Source organism: Dendrobium catenatum, unplaced genomic scaffold, assembly GCF_001605985.2.
Source record: "Dendrobium catenatum unplaced genomic scaffold, ASM160598v2 fragScaff_scaffold_153, whole genome shotgun sequence".
NCBI lineage: Eukaryota > Viridiplantae > Streptophyta > Magnoliopsida > Asparagales > Orchidaceae > Dendrobium > Dendrobium catenatum.
Window position 1 is genome coordinate 404,918 of NW_021318615.1, and position 21,317 is coordinate 426,234.

Consider the following 21,317-nt stretch of genomic DNA (forward strand, 5'->3'; position numbering starts at 1 on the left):
AGCAAGGGTGAGTGGCTTTTTAGCCTAAAAAAGAGCCCATGGTTATGTTGTTAGGTCGATATAATAGGTTTTGTCTTACAAAGTTGAAAGTCTTACAGCCATGGTGTTCAAAGAGCTTGATTAGCAATCATTGATTGTCTCCTATTGAGTATCTTGAGTAGACTTGGGCGACAATAAGTGAAAGGGCATATCCTCTCATGTTTAGGTCTTGTGTTTGAATTGGAAAGGCATTAGCGGGACAAAGTAGGCTTGATCTTGATTTCGAGCTTTGATGCCATGAACAATGATGGTTTGATGACTTAGCGTGATTTATTCATATTGAATGGTGCTCAAAGGTGTGAAGTATTGCCAATGTAGCTCAAATGCCTTATATGGTCAATTCATCTATCCATGAGCAAGCCTTGGCCTACCTTAACAAGGGGGTGTGCCCTAAAGCAGACAGGAGGGCATATGTCATGCAATGGGACATACTTTGTGCAACCATAGTCAATATTGGATGTTTGACTTGATAAGTGTCTTTAAGGACTAATCCCACGTCCCTGAGATGATTATATTGCATGGTTAAGGATAACACATCTCCACAAGTTGCATAAATAAGGGAGCTTTGAGTTAAGCTTAATTTCTTGGTTTAAGTTCAATGTAATTTAAAGGAATGCCTTCAACATAAGATGGAGTAAGTGTACTTTTTTGAAGGGTTTACTTTACTGATAAATTTAAAGATAATAACTTATTATATATATTATACTATAGGTTGCCTTTGAAAAGAAGACCTTATATCCCCAAGAAAGGCCAATTGATTTTGAAAAACTTGGGGCTTATGGTATTAAGCCTGGTTAGAGATTGAATTTTGGTTGAACTTTCTAGTAGATGGTTGACAAAGGTGATTCGATTTGGCTTTAGAGCAAGGGAGCTTAGCTTGAAGATTTTTTGAGTTGCTAGAAGGGAGTTGATCCAAATTGGTGCTTAATGGATTTGTGTCGGTGACATCGTTAACTTAGTTGGGAGTTAGTGATGGTACTTACATCTCTGAAGATAAGGGAGGGCCAAACACGAAAGTTACACCCAAAGATAGTGTTTGACTTAATGTTTTTTTGGCAATGCACCACTCTAGATGAAGTTTAAGCTTATATGCTAAAGGTCTAATAACGAAGCTTACAATGTTGAGGATGAGGGATGCACAAAGTTGGAACTTACAATTTTGTTGGTGGTCGGCCTAGGGTTGGACTCACAAATCTGTAGAAGGGCAGGGAAAAGATCTTTTGGTTGGTGAATTTTGTCATATATAATTCTAAATGCCTTATGTCAAAACAATGTCAAATATCTTGTCAAAGCATAAAAATGGTTTATCGAATTTCAAAAAGCACTGCACATGTTAATGCGTCACATTGAACCTCTAGGGCATTTTGTTGTTCCTTCATGTATTTGGATTAGATGTTCTCTTATTTAATGAGGTTTTATCTCTTTTTAGTACTTTGCTTGGCACCCGATCGAGCTAAGTTGTCTTGATATACAAAATTTGGTTTACGTAATTTCGAGTGGCTTGAGTCCTTAAATTCTATCAAATGGTGTAATTTTTTTAGTTTTTATAAACCTTGAATATTTTACAAATATTTTACTCGAGCAATAATTTGGTAATTTTGACTATACTTTTGTGGTTGCTAGGGCCTAATGAAACAAAATTACTCACAATTTTTAATGATGGTTGTGTTGAAAATGATTATCAACCAGAATGAATTTTACCTTTTAAATGCCCAAAACCCCTAATAAAATACAAATATATTTAAAATGACTTAAACATCACCCTGATGATGTCCGTGTTGAAAGTGAATCTCAACCGGAGGGATACTATCATCAAAATACCATATGCACTTAGATCAAACCCGATCCTTTGCCAGCAAGCGAATGGAGTTTAGAATGTTCAAATAACCAAAATATAAATTATTAAACCTTATTGATGGCTATCTTGAAAGAGAATAACAACCAAATGGGTCTATACCTTTTAAATACCTCCAAATCCCAAGGTTAATCTCTTAGGAGCTTGGATTTCAATAAAATTATAAGTTTGATATTTATCAATGTTTAAATATTTAAAATAAAATTAAATTACTTAAAAACTCAAATAAAAAATCCATCCAATCTCTACGATAGTTTGTCGAGGAAGATACATTTGAGAATATTTCAGCTCATAAAGAGCAAATATACGATCTAGTTTATCATTAAGATTCATTCGCATACAATTTTCTACCAGTAGAGATGTAACATGTGTTCTTTAACTAACGATTTCACCGCCAAATGACACCACAAATAAATGATTATGGACCGGGCTCTCTGATTGGGTGGTTTTATTGCTAATTGATGTCATTAAATTACGTTATAGCCAAAGCTTATATGTTCCTCGGTAAATCCAAACTATTGCGTAATGAATCATAGGCTATACTTAATAGGTCATAAAGTCCTCTGTTATTTAAGGTTGACTGAATGTATCCCCTTAGACAAACATGTACTTTAGGTCTACAAGGTACCCTTAGACAAAGCAACCCATGACTTCCAACCGTGATTCTTAGGCCCAGGTTGAGACGTCTGTCTCTTCCGACTAAGTAGACTTATGACCATGATAGCTTGGGATGACAGAATCATGTGATCTTAATCGGGCTCATCATTATTCCCCCATCATCCTTTTTAAGTATATGACAATAAATTTCAAATCCTAGAAATTTAAAAAATTTCAAAATTTAAACCCAAAAGGTGCTAGTACTATACGCTAGGTACTTAGTATTTATCTAATGACTAGTTTTAATTGAATATTCTCTCGCTTATGAGAAATCGAACCCTAGATCATAAAGTCCTCGCAAAATAAGGGTGCGATCTGCGGGTAGTGTCTTGTAATCCTCATGAAAATTTAACCCATAACCTAATCTTGTTAAAACTCTGCCCGCCAACAAAAAAAGCTTTAGAGAGGCCAGGGTGCGAATTTTCAAAGTCCACAATTCATGCATGTAATTCCAAAGTTGTGTGGTCTCTTCTAAGTGCTTATTTCTGCAAAAGCAAATACAAAGTTAAAGTACTGAATTATAAGCATAAGAAAAATAATCAGGAAAACTATTATATCAAATGACATCTATGCTCAGTGTAAGGAACTAAACTACCTTCATGGAGGGAGTTTCCCTTGCCCTCATAGTCGGAAGTTTGATTTTATTTATTTGGCTCTCTTTTTTTGTATTATCTAGGTTATCATATTCTCTACATATATTAACCCACATGCTCTCGCTTATCCATAAAGGTCACTTGCTCGACTTGTGAATATTGATAAACAAATTGCATAGGCGAGTGGACCTTGATTTTTTAAAACCTTTTTTTATTTTGTTATTGTGATGAGCAGTCACCTAAAATTGTTATGGATGACATAAAATAATGTAAAATAATAACTCAAGTAAATTAATTAAAATTTAAATTTTATAGTTACAATTATATTATCTCAAATTCTCTGAATCACATGTAACGGGCTTCCGCCGGTATTTTCTTCCACGATACAAAAGATGTATCAAACTTGCTCCTTATAATATCTCTTATCTTATGAGTAGTCTGCTTAGATGGGCTAAAGCTATAGAAATTAAGAAGGGGTGTTCATATAAATAAAACATAATATATTTAGGTAACAAAATAAAATTTAATTGCATACTTACGTGCCCCCATCTTGCTCAATATATATGCTGCCGTCCATACTCGCCGAAACACCCTCAGTGGCCTTACCTCTGTAGATGTAGAAGGTCTAGCAAGATTTGGTTGTGGTGGAGTAAGTTGAAAGGCTTGCATGAGATGGTGTTGGTGGATGGATTGGACAAAATGGAATGGCTTGCGCAAGATCTGGTGAAGGAAAATGTGAGTTGTGGTCTACAGAACTTGGAGCAGAAGTTGTAGCCTGAAGAGGGACTGTAGACTATGATCTTGACGGTCGCTCAGTACAACTGGACCCTGATGGGCTTGAAGTTAGCTTCTTCCGTTGACCAAAAATAGATGTAATAGGCCTGTTAGGCAGCTCATCCGTATATGCTATTTATAACCAAAAAATAATAAAAAAGGACTCAACGTAGAATATAACAGTCCAAAACATATGAAGTTGATGATTGTAAGCTAAAAACAGATAATTAAAACACATACTTAGCATACAAAATCATAATTCAATGGCATAGCACTTGAGTTTACACTTCGTTAATCATTAGAATTTTTTTTGATAGCCAGCGCAAAACTTGTCGAATAATCTTGACGTGAATTATTTTTAAAAAACTTATAATTTTTTTTTTCACCAACACAGTCATATATACTCGAATAATACAATCAAAATTAAAATTTCTTACCACACATAACCCACATATACAAATTTCCTACACAAGGAAAATAATTTAACTCTAACCTAAGACAATAATATATTCTTAGAACAAAAATTAATAAGGTAAAAGATAAACTCAAATTTAAATAAATATTAAAAAAAAAATCTAAACCTAAAATCTTCAAACTCTAAGTTAACAAAATCTAACTGGCAAATTCTCAAATTGATTGAAATTTTTTATACAGATAGAAATTTACCTTCAGATCTATGAAGAAATTGAAGAAAATCGAGCAAAAATCACTTTCACAGGTAGGGTGAGGTAGGATGACCAAAAGGGGACGAAATAGGGGAAATAGGCGGCTGCTGTTCGTCAAAGGAAAAAAGAATGGCGTCGGAGTTGGGTAGAATTATTTTTGTCTTTTCTATCAGATTTTCTGGCAAAAATGTCCGCTGAATTTATATTGGTTTTTTTCGGAGTAAGTTTGTGCCAGAAAATATGTTGAAATGGCTGATTTAATTCTGGCATCCATTTCACTGGAAAAATGGTTAGCCTTGGCGACCGTTTCAATTATGCCAATATCTGGAGGGAAAATTGTACTTCGCTATAGTCTTGGCAATCCTATCACTACTCAAGGTGATTTAATTTAGAGAACAATCATAATAATAATTATATCCAATTTTTAAGGCATAAATATGAACCTTTATTTATAATAAATTGTCCTTATTAACAAAATAACCTTGAATATTTTAAATAATACACTGCTAATCTTGAGTGATAGAATCCCTTATAAATTATGTTAAGATGAGCAGTAATAACAACATGGCCATTGTAAACAATTACTTGATTAATAACACGTAATCCATGATGTTCTGTGACTACTCATAACCAAGGATGGTAATCCGAATTTAGAAATGAAGCTTAATGATAATTCTCCATAGAAGTATAGATTTCCAGTAAAATTTTCAAGTTCTTCCTGTGAAATCTCTCCAAAAACGCTAGAAATTTCTATATTTGTCCCCATTATGGTGATCTATGATTTTCAGGTTTCTATAATTGGGATTACTATGGACGAAGAGCTAAAAAAATTAATAAAGATATTATGATAATGTACTCAAAATTTTTTAACTAAGCCTCGAAAGTATTTTTAACCAATAAATAAGGTTTTAACAATTATTGTTTCTGATATATACACCATTGTTGGAACAATGCTAATTACTCCATTTTTTTGTGATTATGAGTAATCAGTTTTGATTTAATCGAGCTTCTTGAATTTTGAGATAAGTTCTTATTATTGCTCTTCATGGCCAACAAGGTATCTTGCCTTTAGTCACACCGTCAGCATCATTATGCAATAAATTTGCCACACTATAACAATTGTATGATGCGGACATTGGCACGAAGATTTGGCGCATCTATCACAGGAGGCGTCGTAAATCGACGGCTCTAATTTACATTGTCGTTTATGATTTATTTTATGAAGTTTAGCTCTTATTTTATGTTATTTCCTGTTCTACCTCTAGGGTAGTTTATTTGAGTGTGGTGGCCCAAGGGGCATTTTTGTAATTTTTGATTTTCTCATGATGTGGCCTATATATAGGGCCTTAAGCCATTGTAATAGGATGGTTAATGGATATGAAAATTTTATGTTCCACACTTGTGTTCTTGGGAGAGAACGAGAGTGAGATTCCTATGGGAAGGAATCGAAGTTATCACCAGCCGCAGGATGGGTCCGGGCTCGTGAATTGAAGTCCCTTGGAGAAGGGCAATCGGATCACCCGTCAGTTTTCGGAAGAGTCCGAGGCTCAAGTTGTTTCTCTTATTTTGTTTCCTAATTTCGGTTGGGATCAATTGGAATTAATTTGTGATTCAAATTCATTCAAATTTGATTTTAAAATATTTCCGAAATTAGCTCTTATATTTTAGGAAAGTATTTGATTTAGATCTAATTTTGAATTTTAAATTCAAGAGGATTTGAATTAAATCTTTCCTAAATCTAAAACCCAACTTAGGAAGCTGTAATTGCTCTCATTAATAGCCCCCTTGGATACCCATACTGCCGGCCTCCTTCCATTGAGCTGGGATTGGGATTGCTTTCCTATTTCCTTTTCCTTACTCATTGGAATATTTCTAATTCCAACTCCCTGGCCGAAATTTACCTAAGCCATATTTCCTAAATCTATTCCTAAATTACAGCCTTGGTTTAGGAAATAATAAAACTTTCCTAACTGCTCAATCTCACGCCGCCTCCCTTCCCATTATTGCTGGCCATTGGAAATTTCTCCACAACTGTAGCAATTCACTTTGGAAGGAATTGTCCAAGCCTCTCTGCTGCTGGCCGAACTCCCTCTTGCCCCTTGTCTTGTTCTTTTTTCTTTGTTTTCTCCAAACTCCTCTTTCACAGAAACCTGAAACTTATTTCAGGCTTGGGTTTTGGGTTCTCTCACCAACAAAATTATTAGAAAACTTCTTCTCTTCGATTATTCTCTAGAGCATCACCTTCATTCATCTCAAGAGGTCTAAGCAAGACAAAGAAGAGGAAATCTGAATTCTCTCAGGTTTTGGGGGAACAAAACTGACATTGTTCTCATATTCGGAGAAGAAATCCTCTCCCTAGCAAAGTCATTTTTTCCCGTTCTACATCATTGTACCTCATATGACTAAATTTTAAATAAAAATATATGTTTAAATTTCATTTTGTGTAATTCTTTATATAATATTTATGATATGATTGTCTTTTTATTTTCATATCTTGATTTTTTGTAGAATTGTTTCTTTTAGCATGCTGGTGCGCGTGATGATAAAGGCAATCCCCTCATCAGAGATATTTATAATTGCCCTTTAACTGCAAGGTAACTTGATTTCTTCTAAGCTTGATGCTGAAGATATATTCACTTAAAGCCAATCCATTTTTGATTCAGCTATGCATTCCTGTAAGTAATCTGTCGCATTGAACTTGTAGTTCTTCCATGCAGCGGCAATCCTTATGATCAAATGCTGATTTCAAAACTTGAAGGTGTTTATACGGGCTCTAATGACTATGGATCTTCAATGGTTAAATTTCTTTTCTGACATATTATCTTACCATCTTTATAGATTGCACTTGGTCTATCTATTTCCTTTTCTAAGTGTGGTTCAATGTTCATGCTGCAGTTCTCATTCAACGTGGAACAGGGGCTTCCAGTTCATTCAGAATGGCTATGTTTCAATCGTGTTAGTGGTCGTGCCAGACAATGCCTAGAAGTGGGCCCATTACGATTCCTTTTAAGGTTTGATGTCTTCTTCAATTGTCTTTATGAATGATGGCACTTTTAGCTGTTTGTATGGTTGAAGCCAGTTGATGAGGAGAAGACAGTGGTAGATGTTGACCTTCACTTCTAATTTTGATTAAAGAAAACTGAAAAAGTACATTACAACCATACAAATGTATTATCTGCAATTATGTTGATCAAGTAGTCTGTCTGGCACATTAATTCATACCACTCCAACTTATATTAAGAAAAAAGAGAAAAGCAATATCCGAATTGGCGTCTAATATCTCATTTGAACTCTCGTATTAATGGCCTCCTTGCAAGGATATTCTAAATACGGAAATGATTAAAATTTGTTGGCATTTATTGTTAAATGTGAGTCTACCTTCCTTTCACATGCTCATGCAAACATTTATCTGTGCGCGCCAATATATAGATAAATAGATATGGATTGGTGTAATTATTCATGAAAGAGATTGTATGCAAAGCATGGGTATTACGTCCCAACATCTGCTGGGATAAAAGCCAGAAGCTGCTCATAAGAGTCATGTATTTGAATCATGGTTTCTTTGGTGATTGTCATAGTCACATCAACAGCGTGCAGAGCTAAGGATTTCTCGGTTCATGGCAGTGTATGTAAAAAGAATGAACTAGTATAAGATTCTAGTAATGGTAATCTGATGTAGAACGGATGGGGTGGGGGAAAAATTTGAAAATTGAAATTAAAATTAAATGAGAAAAAAGGGATGGTTAGTTAAATCCCATAATTGGATATCCAATTAAGGAATTCAATAACTATGGGGGGAGGGGCAGGCGGCATTAAGAGGGACTTGGGAGTTTATGGAGAGAGATTTAAATGCTTACCAAGTGGGGAACCTTAAATTAGGGAGGAATATTTAAATCAAGTCATATTTGAATTTGAAATATGTTTGATTTGAATACTTTCCTAAAATAAGATAACTAAATTAGGGAAAGGATTTGAAATTTAAATACATTTGAATTTAAATTCAAATGCTTTCCATATGAAAACACATCCAAAATAGGAAAGAAGACTATCAAGCAAGATGACTTCAATCAAGAGCAAAAGGGGAAGGGGCGGTTGGTAGAGAGAGAAGGGGCTGATTATGGGAGGAAAGGAAAAAAGAAATTAATCCAGTCTTTAATTAAGGGAGAAAGGATTTAATCAAATACAATTCCAAAATGATTGGCATTTGATTTGAAAAACTTTTCAAAAATAGATCTAGTAATTTAAGAAAGGTTTTGAATTTCAAACTAATTAATTGGATTTGAATTCAAAATTATTTTCAAATTATCTTCAACATAATTTAGGAAAACGAAGGGGAATGAAGAAGGGAAGAGGCTAAGGGTGAGGTGGTCGACCGGCTATGGAGGTGGAGGGGTTTATGATCGGCAGTTGATATGGATAAAGTGGAGGAGGCTTTGGTGGGGTTTGTGGGAGAATTGGACAGTGGCAAGTGGGGGATTTTGGCCGACGGTCAAGAGAGGAGGAGAAAAGGATTTAGGGAAAGAAAGATACAACCGTAAGCCCGCACACATCCTGCAGTTGACGGGTAATATGTTGCCCTTCTCTAAGGGACTTCAAGCTACGAGCCTAGACCCATCCTGGGGCTGGTGGAAGCTCCGATTCCCTCCCAAAGAAATCTCATCCAAGTTCTCTCCAAAGAACACGAGTGCAAACCTTTTTTTTTTAATTAATAATCCATCATGCTAATACAAGAGTAAGGGCCTCTATATATATAGGCTTCAAAACAAAAGAAATTAAAAAAAAAACAACTTTGCCCCTTAGGCTTACATAAGACAAGACTCTTAAATAAGGGTTAAAACGAGAAATGCAAAATTAAATAAAAAAACAATTAATAAACTAAGATAAAAAAGGAGTTATCTCGGCCGTTTATCATCATCTTTTCCATTGAGTAACGTCCACCGTCGGATGTCCGCATCATAATCTCTATTATGATTGCAATGGAAGCAAACTATTTATATAGAATATTCATTTGATCAGTAATTCATTTGACATAGTGCACGACTATCTCTAGTATACAGTGATCATCCTTATTTGTCTTTAGGTTAAATATTATTGCTTTAAATGTCATTTGATGTTTAGGACATCCAAATAAAGGAAGTAAATTAAATTGTCAATTCATTAATAAAATGCAAAATAACTAATACATCCAAATAACAATAGTTCTGATACAAGCCAATATGAATATAAATAGAACAAAAAGTAGGAAAAAATTACACAGCCTTTAGAATAAAAAACATAATAACCTACTACAAAATTATAAATACAAAAAACAGTCTACTGCTTGTAACCTTGTTCCTGAGGTGGCAGTCCACAAAACACGCATGAAGGATCTGCTGTAAAAAGAGACAACAGGGGAGTTTGATAAATCAAACTCAGCAAGTAACTCTTATCTATCAAAGCATAAACGACAAAGGGGTGGGACATGCAGTATGAACAACCAAAAGAAAGGAGTAATGACCTATAATCACAATATCAAAAACTGCCATGAAATATGCTATGTTTTATACAACATATTTTGATATGAATGTATACATGCCAATTAGTTATTGATGCTAAATCACTTAATGTTTACAATTGCACTACACTAGTTATCATTGTACCTCACAATGACCTATAAGTCATTTATTTATTTTAATTCAAATCCAATTATATATTCAAACATTTATATGTATATAACTACAAACAGTTTATCAAATACCCATCATCAGGAAGGTAAACACTAACCCAAAGAAATTTAGTGATTTCCTATAGAGTCATCACTCTGGGGGCCCGTCGACCCGGCTAGCCAATAACCAATAGGGTTCTATCGGCATACACATCAATGCATCCAAGCACAGTTTTCCAAAATTTTCATAAGTACTTTTCAATAGATTTTATAGTTTTAATATGATAAACATTATTTCATAAATAGAAATGCTTTGCCAATATAACATTCATTGCATTCAAATGAAAACACATGCATGAAAATTTATAAAAATAATAATAATGATATATGGGAATTTATACAACAATAAATTAAGAATAATCTACTTATGAAAATTTCTAGTTCATTATGAGCATTAAAAGATATTTACAAGTACTGGTAAATAATCAATAAATTTTACAATAATGATAGGACCGACGTTCTAATTCAATAGTCTAAACAACCTGATACAATTAATGCAGATTTTGCCCTTAACAAAGAATGTTACGTTTATTCAATAATAAATAGTAGTTACTTGTAGTGGTTGACAAAAACTCCAACCTCGATAGCGGTTTGCTCGACTCCACCAAGTGACGATCCTACAAGTAGCGAAATCAAAATAATATTAGGCACGTTCATCGATGCATAATGAAGAATATCCTAATCAACCTTAACCACGACATAAACACCAAAATTAATTATGAAATAATACAATCTAAAAAACTATAACCTAGGGTTTGATTAAGTAGAATATGAAATTTAGATAAAATTTCCTCTCCAACGTAATACAAAACTCCTATGAGAAATTTAAGGTTATGCGAAATATAATACAATCAAATTGAGCCTCACAATAGACATTAAAAAAATTCTTTCATAGATTATTAAAAATATAAGAAGGAGAAAGAGGGAAGGAGAGGGAAAACTTGCTATACAAGGAGAGGAGTTTGAGAAGAGTTTACCGAGAGTTGCTATTACGAGGAAGAAATGAAGAAAGAAGAGGAAGGCGAGTTTGATGGTTGCTATGAGCGAGAAAAGAGTAAAATGATGTCCTAAGTTCCCTAGTGGGTTTAATTGGTGAGAGTAAGGTCGCAGGGGCAGGAGGATTTTAAAAGGTGGAAAAATCATGTTATTTACACGGTTGGACAGAGGAGAATCATGGCTGGGTGACCGCTAAACCTATTCGCGAGCGAAAGGGAGAAGGTTTGCTTGGTTCAAGTGCAAGGCGGAGGCTTCTGCTTGGTTCGATCTCGCGTGGAGATCCGATCACACATTGCTTCGGTCACACAAATTGCTTGGATCAGCTGATCCAAGCATGGGATATCACAGTTCGGCCTCCCTTGTGGGGCCCAGGAAATATTTGATTCAATATGTTAGAAAGAGAAATAGATGGAGAGATATTTAGGAATGTTTTAATTATAGTTGGGGGGGGGATTTATTTAGGAAAGAGATCCAAATATAATTTAAATTAAGGGAATCAATTAAGGAAAGTGACTGGTTAGGAAGTAATTTGATAAGCTTATTTAGTGCTAATCATATTTTATTTTTAGATTATGTCTTGATTTGTGATTTGATGTAGTTTCTTTTCTTTGAGGGCATTCTAGCGGCATCTAAGTTGATTGGGAGTGCCGATCTACCTTTTTAATCGTAGATCATATGTATCTTGCTTCCGTATTGAAGTTATAATCCAAAATCAGCTATTATTCTCATAATTGTTGCAGTTTTCTATTTGTCTATCATTTTTTCACTTCCAAGGCATATGAAAACCTCAAAAAGGAAGAATCTACCCCTTTATTGAAAGCTGAAAGAAAAGTTTTCATTATAATATCTTCAACTGACTCGATTACAATACTCTGCGTGGTGCTCATGAAAATAAGCCTCTTTGAAATTTGGAAGTGACAAAATTATCCCTAAACAATAAGAAGTGATGAAATAATCCTAAATATGAAATGACATTTAACCCCCCTAGTAATTGATCTAATGAAAAATAAATTTGATAACATGGTAAATTAAATAAGATTTAAAATATAGATTCGTGACAACGAATTTATGTAAACTTGCACTGCAGCATGGTATTATTTAGATTGCTTAAAAATCGAAATTCAGGCTATTTTTATTCATATAAAATCTATGTTTGTGCTATAATTAACTGGATGATAGTATATAGTGATCCTTAAGTTTTGAATAATGTTTTAGTCTTTTAGATGAATCTTCTACCAAACTTTTAATCAAATCTATTAGGAAAGTCTGCTTCAAACAATCCGATAATTTCCTACTGAGATATTTATCTTCTGTAACATTGTGTATTTTTTCACGATCTTAGCAAATCCTTCCTTGAGTAAGTCCTGTCTTCAAAAGTTTTATTTCAAATGCCTACACTAAATTCACATTTATTTTTCTATTAAAATGCGTCTTTGAAAACCTACTTCTATTTCTCCACATTATATATCATACTTGTGACTTCATGATTTTTTTCTATTTATATCTATCTCATCATGTGCCTTTCAACTATTTGAGGTCGGTGTTATGAATTCTTATTCTTCATTTATTCCTATTGGGTGTTGTCTAAGATCTTAAATATATTCTTTACAAATCATTTTATATTTATATCCATGTAACGTGAAGTCTACCCCTTCTTCTTAATCCTATGACAATAATTTTATGAGCTCATTTTACATGCACATCTTTTACCATTCACAGCACATGTTCAAATCACCTAAGTCCATTTTCAATCGCCTTATTTTTAACAGATGACACTCCATCTTTTTTTCTAATATAATCATTTCTTAATTTATCTTTTTCTAATTTTACCACACATTCTCATTTTTATTGCTCTCAATTCATCTTAACATTGTTTTTGTAATTGTGGTAAATTTACCTTTAAGTTTTCATAATTTTCTCTTATCACACAAAAATCTCGAGGCACTTATCCATTTTTATCTTGCAACCTCAACTCTATAAGTGTTATTCTAATATATATATATATATATTGAACTTATCACATCTAACTATCATCTTATCTTCTAATAATAATAAATGCTAATTGTTAACATCATACCCATCAAAAATATAATATATACTCATTTTTTCTAATTTTAAGGCTTTTATCTTTTAGATATATTCTCTATTCTTTTAATTTTCATTTATTTTAGTAGATGTATTACTAATTAAAAATATCTTATTTGTTAAAAAGCATGCACTATGGATTCTCGCTTTAAATATCTTTGTAAGTATTTTCATATCCTTTAAAAAAAAGATATTGACTCATTGTTGATCCTTAATATAGACCTAAATTAACTAGAAACTATTGGGTTATTGCGCATCTAATAATACTTGTTAGTGCTCCATTATTCATATCATTAATAAGATGAACACATCTTTTGCACACAGTTGTATTGTGAAGCACCCCAAATCAATTCCATGAAGGTTTTTTATAGAAATTATATGAATGCTTTTTTCCTTTATTCTATATACTTCTCTATTAATTATCTTAACAAAAAAAACACTTTCATTGTAGTTTTTCCTTCACAAAACTAAATTGGTTCTCCTAAAATGTACTTTTTAGGCCTTTATTCCATTACTCTCTCCAATAAATTCAATATAAGACTCATAAGTTCGATTTCTCTATTAGCATAATCTTGAATATTTCTTTTATTCTTAAATATTGATATCAAAATAAATTTTCTCCAATTTTTTGGCATCGTCTTAGGTTTTAAATTCTTTTGAGATATTTATTAACCAAAATACTATAATATCATCCTTAATTCTCAATTGTCAATAGGTATCTCAAATAGACCCAAATCCTTTTTTTATGCATCTTAGAGCTAATTCACTTCATTTTTTTGAAACAATCTATTATATACTTCATAATATTGTTCGTTATGCTAATATACAATAATTTTTCTTAAGGCTTTATGCAAATTCTAAAAGTATCAAACCACTTTATGTGATGTCTTCATCTTTAATCGATATCCTATTATCTTTACTTTTAATGTATCTAATTTGATCAAGATTGATTGATCTCTTATCTCTTGATATAAATTTATTTTATAAATTTGGTACATAACATATAGATGTAAATATATTTTATCATATAACATAAATTAATAATAATTTATATTAAATTTATAAACTTATGTTAGAATTAAATTTATATTAAATATGTTTATTATGTCATCTGGTTCAACCGATCAAACCAATGAAACCGCGAATCTCTCATTCTGGTTTGTTGTGCGGTCCGATTTTCACAACCTTTATAATAATAACCATCTGTTCCTTTTCACTCTACCATCAAGTCTCTTTATCAATATATAATATATTTCTAGTCTCTCCTAATATTTTTGCAACAAACCTCTTAATTAAACTAGCCATCTATGCTATATTAGGTTGATTTCTGTTGAAGAATTCCAATTTGCTTGTCTTGACGATCTATCTTGAAAGTTTAATCATTTTTCACCTTTCTAATTTTGCCAACTTATCCTAAGGTCATAATTTCTTTTGATTATTTTTCTTTATACTCTTAAGGTATAAATTCATAACTATTATCCTATATCATGTTCTCAAACTTTATTGCAATCATCTTACAATCTTTGCAAGAATTTTTTTTTTCCTTCGAAGGAAGAATCTATTTGTGATTTTGTGACTCCACTCTTGAAAATAACCTAGTAGTATTTTAGTTTCGTAAAGTATGCATTCGCCAGTGTAAGATTATAAGTTGTTGCTAAATTAAATTTATCTTCTCCTATTACATTTCTATCTCCTTTTCGATAATCACCATCTATCCTCATTTAGTTCATCTTATTGGAATCTATGACTTTGTTTGGGACAACTTTCTTACTGCTTTCTAAAGTAACTTTCTAGTACAAAAAGTTCTTATTCATGAAATTTTTGTACTAAAAAGATGCTTTTAAAAGTAGTAAAAAAAGCTATCCCAAATGAAGCCTATATATTTATTTTAATAATCGCCAATAATTTTATTTTCAAGTATGTGCTATAATAGTACATCAATCTCTTCCAAAAGTGATTTTGTTAAACCTATTAGCATACAAATTTTTTATATTTCTACTGTTTATCCTCTAAGCAATCATATTCCTATTGCTAACCTTTCTAAGATACGAGCTTAAAACGTTCTTCGATATCCTCAGTTTTTTTCCTTCATTTTAGTTTTTTTGTAAACAAGTAGTATTTATTCTTCTTATTATAGAATCTGCCATTTCTTTTGTTTTAGACTTAGACATAGTCAACCTTTGCTTTTTTTTTTTCTTACTACAATCATGTTAACTTGTGGTGCATCACTTAAAGGTAATGTCCTAGCCCACCCTTGCTTACTTTCCACCTAAATTTGGTTTCTATTTAAATCATTATAACTTATAACCTTTTCCAGTATCCTTGGTTTGTTTCCGTTTGTTTTTTTAAGTTTCCTGTAAGCATGCTGTTTTTATTCTTTATCTTCTCATAGAGTCTACCGTTTCTTTTGTTTTCTATTTAGACTTTGTCAACTTTTACTTTTTTTTTTACCACAACCTAGTTAACTTGTGGTGCATCAGATAAGGGTAATGTCCTCCTTGCTTACTTTTCTTCACAATTGGGTTCATATTTAAATCATTAGAACTTATGACCTTATCTAATATCCTTAATTTTTTTATTTGTTTTTAGTTTCTTGTATACCAGCAATATTTTTTTTCTTCTTTCTAAAGTTCTTAAATTCTGTGGTAAATCTAATCTTATATTTAGACTTGATCAATTTTTTTGCTTATTTTTTACGGCAATCTTGATTACTTTTGGCGTGCCACTTTAAATTCACCATGTTTAGTTTTCTATTTCAATCCATCTTTAATAGAAATGCTCTTAAATTGGCATTACCGTTAGATATTTCAGAAAATTTGCAGAAAACTATGTAGTCTCTGTTTATGACTTCACAGAATGCAAATGCAAATGGTGCATGGGCATCTCATATGCGTGTTTGTTTCAGTATTACCTCTGTACCCATCCATACATATGTGGATTTGATCTTCAGTATTGAACAAACAGGGACCCTTGTGTGCTTTATTAGAGCATATCCAAGATTCCAAGTGAATTAATGTGGAGAAGCGCATAGTGAAATTCTTAAATTGATCTATAATTTTGTAGTTATAGTTTGAAATATAGTTTTCTGCTAATCTAATCCATTTAGTTATGGTAGCTACTAGTCTAAATAGATTTAGGAAATCGCTGCGTTATCACATTATTTATGTAGTTGTCTTCACTTTCGTGAAAGAAAGAACGTGTTAGGATTTATTGAACATGTATTCAAGTAATATTTGATATATATTTTGCTTGCCAATTCTGTAATTATTTTTCATATTTTGCTTTGAGAGTCAAAACTGAATTTTGTTTGTCTCTGTCATCTTTCTGTAAGTTCAGCTAAATTATTACTTGTGGAACAACTTTATGCCTGTTGGAAATTTTATAAGATATAATCATTACCTTTCAGCTTATCGGGAGGCCATGTAGTGGGTAATTTCTCTCCTCATGAAGCATTTGCAATTGGAGGAACCAACAGTGTAAGAGGATATGAAGAAGGTGCAGTGGGTTCTGGACGTTCATATGCTGTCGGGAGTGCAGAAATGTCTTCCCGCTTGGTAAGTTTTTTTGATGTTTTCTGTTGATGTATATTTATTATCTGCAACTTTTATAGCAAATGTAAACTAAATCTTTTATTTGTAAAGGTATCTTTGTTCATGGTTATATTAGTTCTCAGTACTATCATAAATATTTAAAATTTGCTAACGAAGGGCATAATATCTCCTAATTAGTTTTATTTTGGGAAGATATTTAATGCATCTATAACCTTTATGATGGTCAGTTCTATGGGTTCTGATTGGCAATTTTAAGTCATCTTTTGTGTTAGTCAAATTAGGTTTGCTTTTAAAAAACACACTTGGGTTTGATTTGTATGGATTGTTTGGCTCCATGACATAAATGCTGCCTATCTGGATCTAATGAAAATTTAATTGATTTCTTTTCTACACACTCTTCTTTTTTTATACTATGCTTCACTTAACAAACTTTTGATAGGAAATACCTGAGTTCGCAAGTAATCCTAGGGTAATACTTGAGTTCGCAAGCAAACCTAATCGAAATTGATGGGGAAAACAGCAAGAAAACTGCTGTTTTCAGTAGTGGACAGCAGCCAACTCAGGAAAACAAAGAAATTTTGAAGAAAAAATCAGGAAACAACTTGTATTTCACTAGTAGATGAATGAAATAAGTATCCTCTGTATGAGTGGCTGCACTGAAGAGGGAATGTTTTCCTCTTCCTCCAGTCTGACCCCTTCCAGGCGATGCAACTCCACCAAGTATCCTCCTCCCACTTCTTCTATGGTCCTAATCATAGACTTGAGAGATACCCCAGTCTTAGTTATCCCTGCATCACCCTGAATCACCATCTTCTTCCCCTTAACCACCAGCTCCATCTTCAATGTTCCCCAATTTCTCTTGGTATCTCCCAAGGACTGTAGCTATTTCATCCCCAAGATGACATCAGTGCTTCCCAACTCCAAGGGAAGAAAGTTCTCCCTCACCTGGATCCCCTAAATGATCAGTATTACTCCCTTACATACTGTCCATCTCCACTTTCCTCGTTCCCATCATCACTCCATATTCTCCTGTGTCCACTAATTCCATTCCAAGCAGATCAACCGTCTGGGTGGAAATGAAATTGTGGGTTGCTCCACTATCTATTAGCACCACTATCTCCTTATCAACTCTCTCTCTGTTCACTTTCATAGTATGATTCGGAGTGAATACCACTACTGAGTTCAGGGAGACTTCTGCCACATCCAGATGCATCTTTTCTTCTTCCTCCTCTAACCCACTTCCACCTCCCTCTTCATCTTCCTCATCATCACAAACAGTGAGAACCTGAAGAGTTTGGTCCTTGCACTTATGCACTGGCATGTACTTCTCATCACACCTAAAACACAACCCCTTGGTCCTCTTCTCCTGTATCTCATTCTCAGTTAGCCTTTTGAAGTTTCCCCCATTTCCCCCTCCAATTTTCTCCTTAGGCACTTCCTTCTAACTCCCCGGTACTGGTCCCCTGGAAGGTAAAATGGGGGTATTCATTCGGTATGAGCCCCCTGAATAGCAGCTTCTAGCCACTCTCTCCATCTTCCTCTGTTCTTCCACCAACTGTGCCAACTCCATGGCTTTTCCCAGGTTTCTTGTCTCCAAAATTCTAACTGCTGCCCATATCTCCGGTTTAAGCCCTTTCATAAAGTTTCCCTCCAAAGCTGTCTTTGAGATATGATCTAATCTGTTGGCCAAGTAATTGAACCGATCGCGGTAGTCGGCTACGGTCCCCTTCTGAGTCAAGGCAAAGAATTGTTCATAGAAGTATCTTCCCCTATCGGCTCGGAAACGTTCGAGTAAGCATTCTTTGAACTCCCTCCAAGTGCGGATGGGATCTCTCCTTTCACGCCATTGGTATCATGCAAGTGTCTTCCCTTCCAAACACAATCCTGCCGCAGTCAGCTTCTCCTCCTCCGTCAGCCCGTTAACGGTGAAGTATCGTTCCACCTTGTAGATCCAATCATGGTCATCTTCACCCTTAAAGACGGACATCTTCAGCTTCCTCACCCTTGGGTCTCCCCCGTTTCCCTTAATCCTCCATAACCTCCCATTCCTCGAAATGGAGGTGCTCCCCAATTATCACGATCTTCCCTCCGGCGATTATACCCGAACCCTTCATCGTTTTCCCCTCCTCCCTTCAAAATTAGCACCTCGGTGATGAAATTCTTTCATTCTCCCGACGAATCAGCACCCATTCGGTCATATCCCATACTCATCTTCTTCGTAGAAAGAGGTTCTAGGGGAGGCATCCCGTCATCTCCCTCAAGGATCTCCACTTCTGAATTCTCCCTCCCCCTAAACGTGTTCGGGTTTCCCCCTTCCATGGACGTTGGAAGTCTCCCTTGCTCTGATGTCGTCGGCTTATGTTTGTCTTCAAGCATCTTCTGCATCATGTCCTCCAAAGTGGCAAACCTTCCATCCATCTTTTCATTAATGGATGTGAATTGATTCTGAAAATCTGAAATTTACTCCTCAAAATCCATCTTCAGTTGACTTATTTCTCCCTCCAAGACTTCAACTTTCCTTCTGGCCATTTTCCTTCCCATGATCTACGAGAAGAACTTCTTGCAGATAAAAAAATCCTTGTTGAAATTTCAGAAATTCAGCCGCCGTTGGACCCAAAATCACGCTCTGATACCAATTTGATAGGAAATACTTGAGTTCGCAAGTAACCCTAGGGTAATACTTGAGTTCACAAGCAAACCTAATCGAAATTGATGGGGAAAACAACAATTGTTTTCAGTAGTGGACATAGGCCAACACAGGAAAACAGAGAAATTTTTAAAGGAAAAATCAGGAAACAGCTTGTATTCCACTAGTAGATGAATGAAAATAACAAACGATACAATGTTCTTCAATTCGAGAGGAAGAACAACTCTTTAAAACTCTCTAGCAAAGCCTAGAGCCCAAAACCAATAGGAGATCTCAAAATTTTAGCAAATCTCAAAACGCCCCCAAACCCTAGCCCTTATAGACTAATTAAAGCCAAAGGAAAATTACAAAATCCCTAAACAATCCCTAATTCAAATTTTCCCTTCTAAACACCAAATTACTTAAGTGGAGGGCCCCATAGAAGCTTCCGCCCCTCCCCTTGATCTTGCCCCCTGGTTGGGTCAGCAGCAATAGACCCTAACCAGTCCTAGTTGGACCGGCTGGGTGGGTTTAGCCGTAACAACTTTCCTCTTACCATAGATCTTGTTGGAGTACACCATTGAGGTTGAACGTTTTTAAAGCAACATAAGTAGAACATAAGCTGTGGATCTTACTATATCATAATTTTCTTCCCTCTCTCTTCAACGGGGGAGCTTGACAGTGTTATATAGCTTTTGAGATTTGTCGAATTCTTGGTATATTCTTTTTTGTTGATGATACTCTTCTTGTTGATAGAGAGGGAGTTGATGAAAAACTTGAATTATGAAGGTCAACGTTGGAGTTCCTTGGTTTTTGTTTGAGTGGATCTAAAACCAAGTATATGGATTATAATTTTAGTAGTAATAGATCTGGTGGCGTGGTTGTGATATTGGGTGATCAATTCATTAAAAATAGTATATGTTTTAGTTATCTTAGGTCTATTATTCAGTGCAATAGTGTAATAGATGAGAATATTACTGATAGAATTCAAGTTGGATGGTTGAAGTGAAGGATTACATTAGGCTTATTGTGTGATAGAAAAGTGCCCATCAAACTTAATGGAAAATTTTATAAGATTGCTTAAATTTAATAAAAGCTTTGTTAAACTAATTAAATTAAAATTAATTAATAAAAAAAGTGAGGGAAAGCCCACGTCATGCTTGCACAGATCGCCTCCTTCCCCACGTTGTTGAGATAACTGTTTCCTCGGTTGTGTAAAAGGAACGAGGAAAATGAACAAAAAAAAAGTTACGCTCCCTTGCGCTTGAAGACTGGTTGCTCTCGGTAGCTCTTGAACTTGGCTCTTGACTTCTTCTGCTTTAGTGAATTCGATCCTTTCGGTGGCAATATCCTGATCCGCACGCACAAGTGCGGTACCGAACTCTTCCATGTTTTCCTTGCCAACATCTCTCGAGCCATACTCGAGACTCCCACACCTTTCAGCCATTCCGACTACATCTCTCGACCGCAACCAGACCGCGACCATGGTGACCCACAAGCTTGAGTGCCAAAGTCGAGCCTGTCGCCCGTGATGTCTGATTTTCTTTTCCAATTCCGATCGACCTGCATGATTCCTGAACACCGCCCGACTATTTGCAGCTTGAAGCCGATCACAACACCCGCACGAAGCCGCACTGCACGGAACCCCCATGAAGCCGCTTCACACACGAGTATTCTCGTGTGAACAGCCCATGCCTTTTCTTCCTACACAAGCTTTCGAATCCAAATGTAAGCTTGCCGCCGACACCTCCAACCCTTTCGATTTACTCTAG

General features: G+C 34.6%; 1 protein-coding gene across 1 annotated transcript in view; it reads left to right on the forward strand.

Annotated features, from left to right (window-relative positions):
* Positions 1 to 21,317, forward strand: part of LOC110096918 (outer envelope protein 80, chloroplastic) — a 63,626-nt gene that overhangs the window by 37,015 nt on the left and 5,294 nt on the right. Inside the window, exons 11-14 of the mRNA XM_020823069.2 lie at positions 7,107 to 7,177; positions 7,301 to 7,379; positions 7,479 to 7,594; positions 16,775 to 16,922. Coding sequence (XP_020678728.1) covers positions 7,107 to 7,177; positions 7,301 to 7,379; positions 7,479 to 7,594; positions 16,775 to 16,922 — 414 coding nt within the window. The remainder of the gene's footprint in view (positions 1 to 7,106; positions 7,178 to 7,300; positions 7,380 to 7,478; positions 7,595 to 16,774; positions 16,923 to 21,317) is intronic.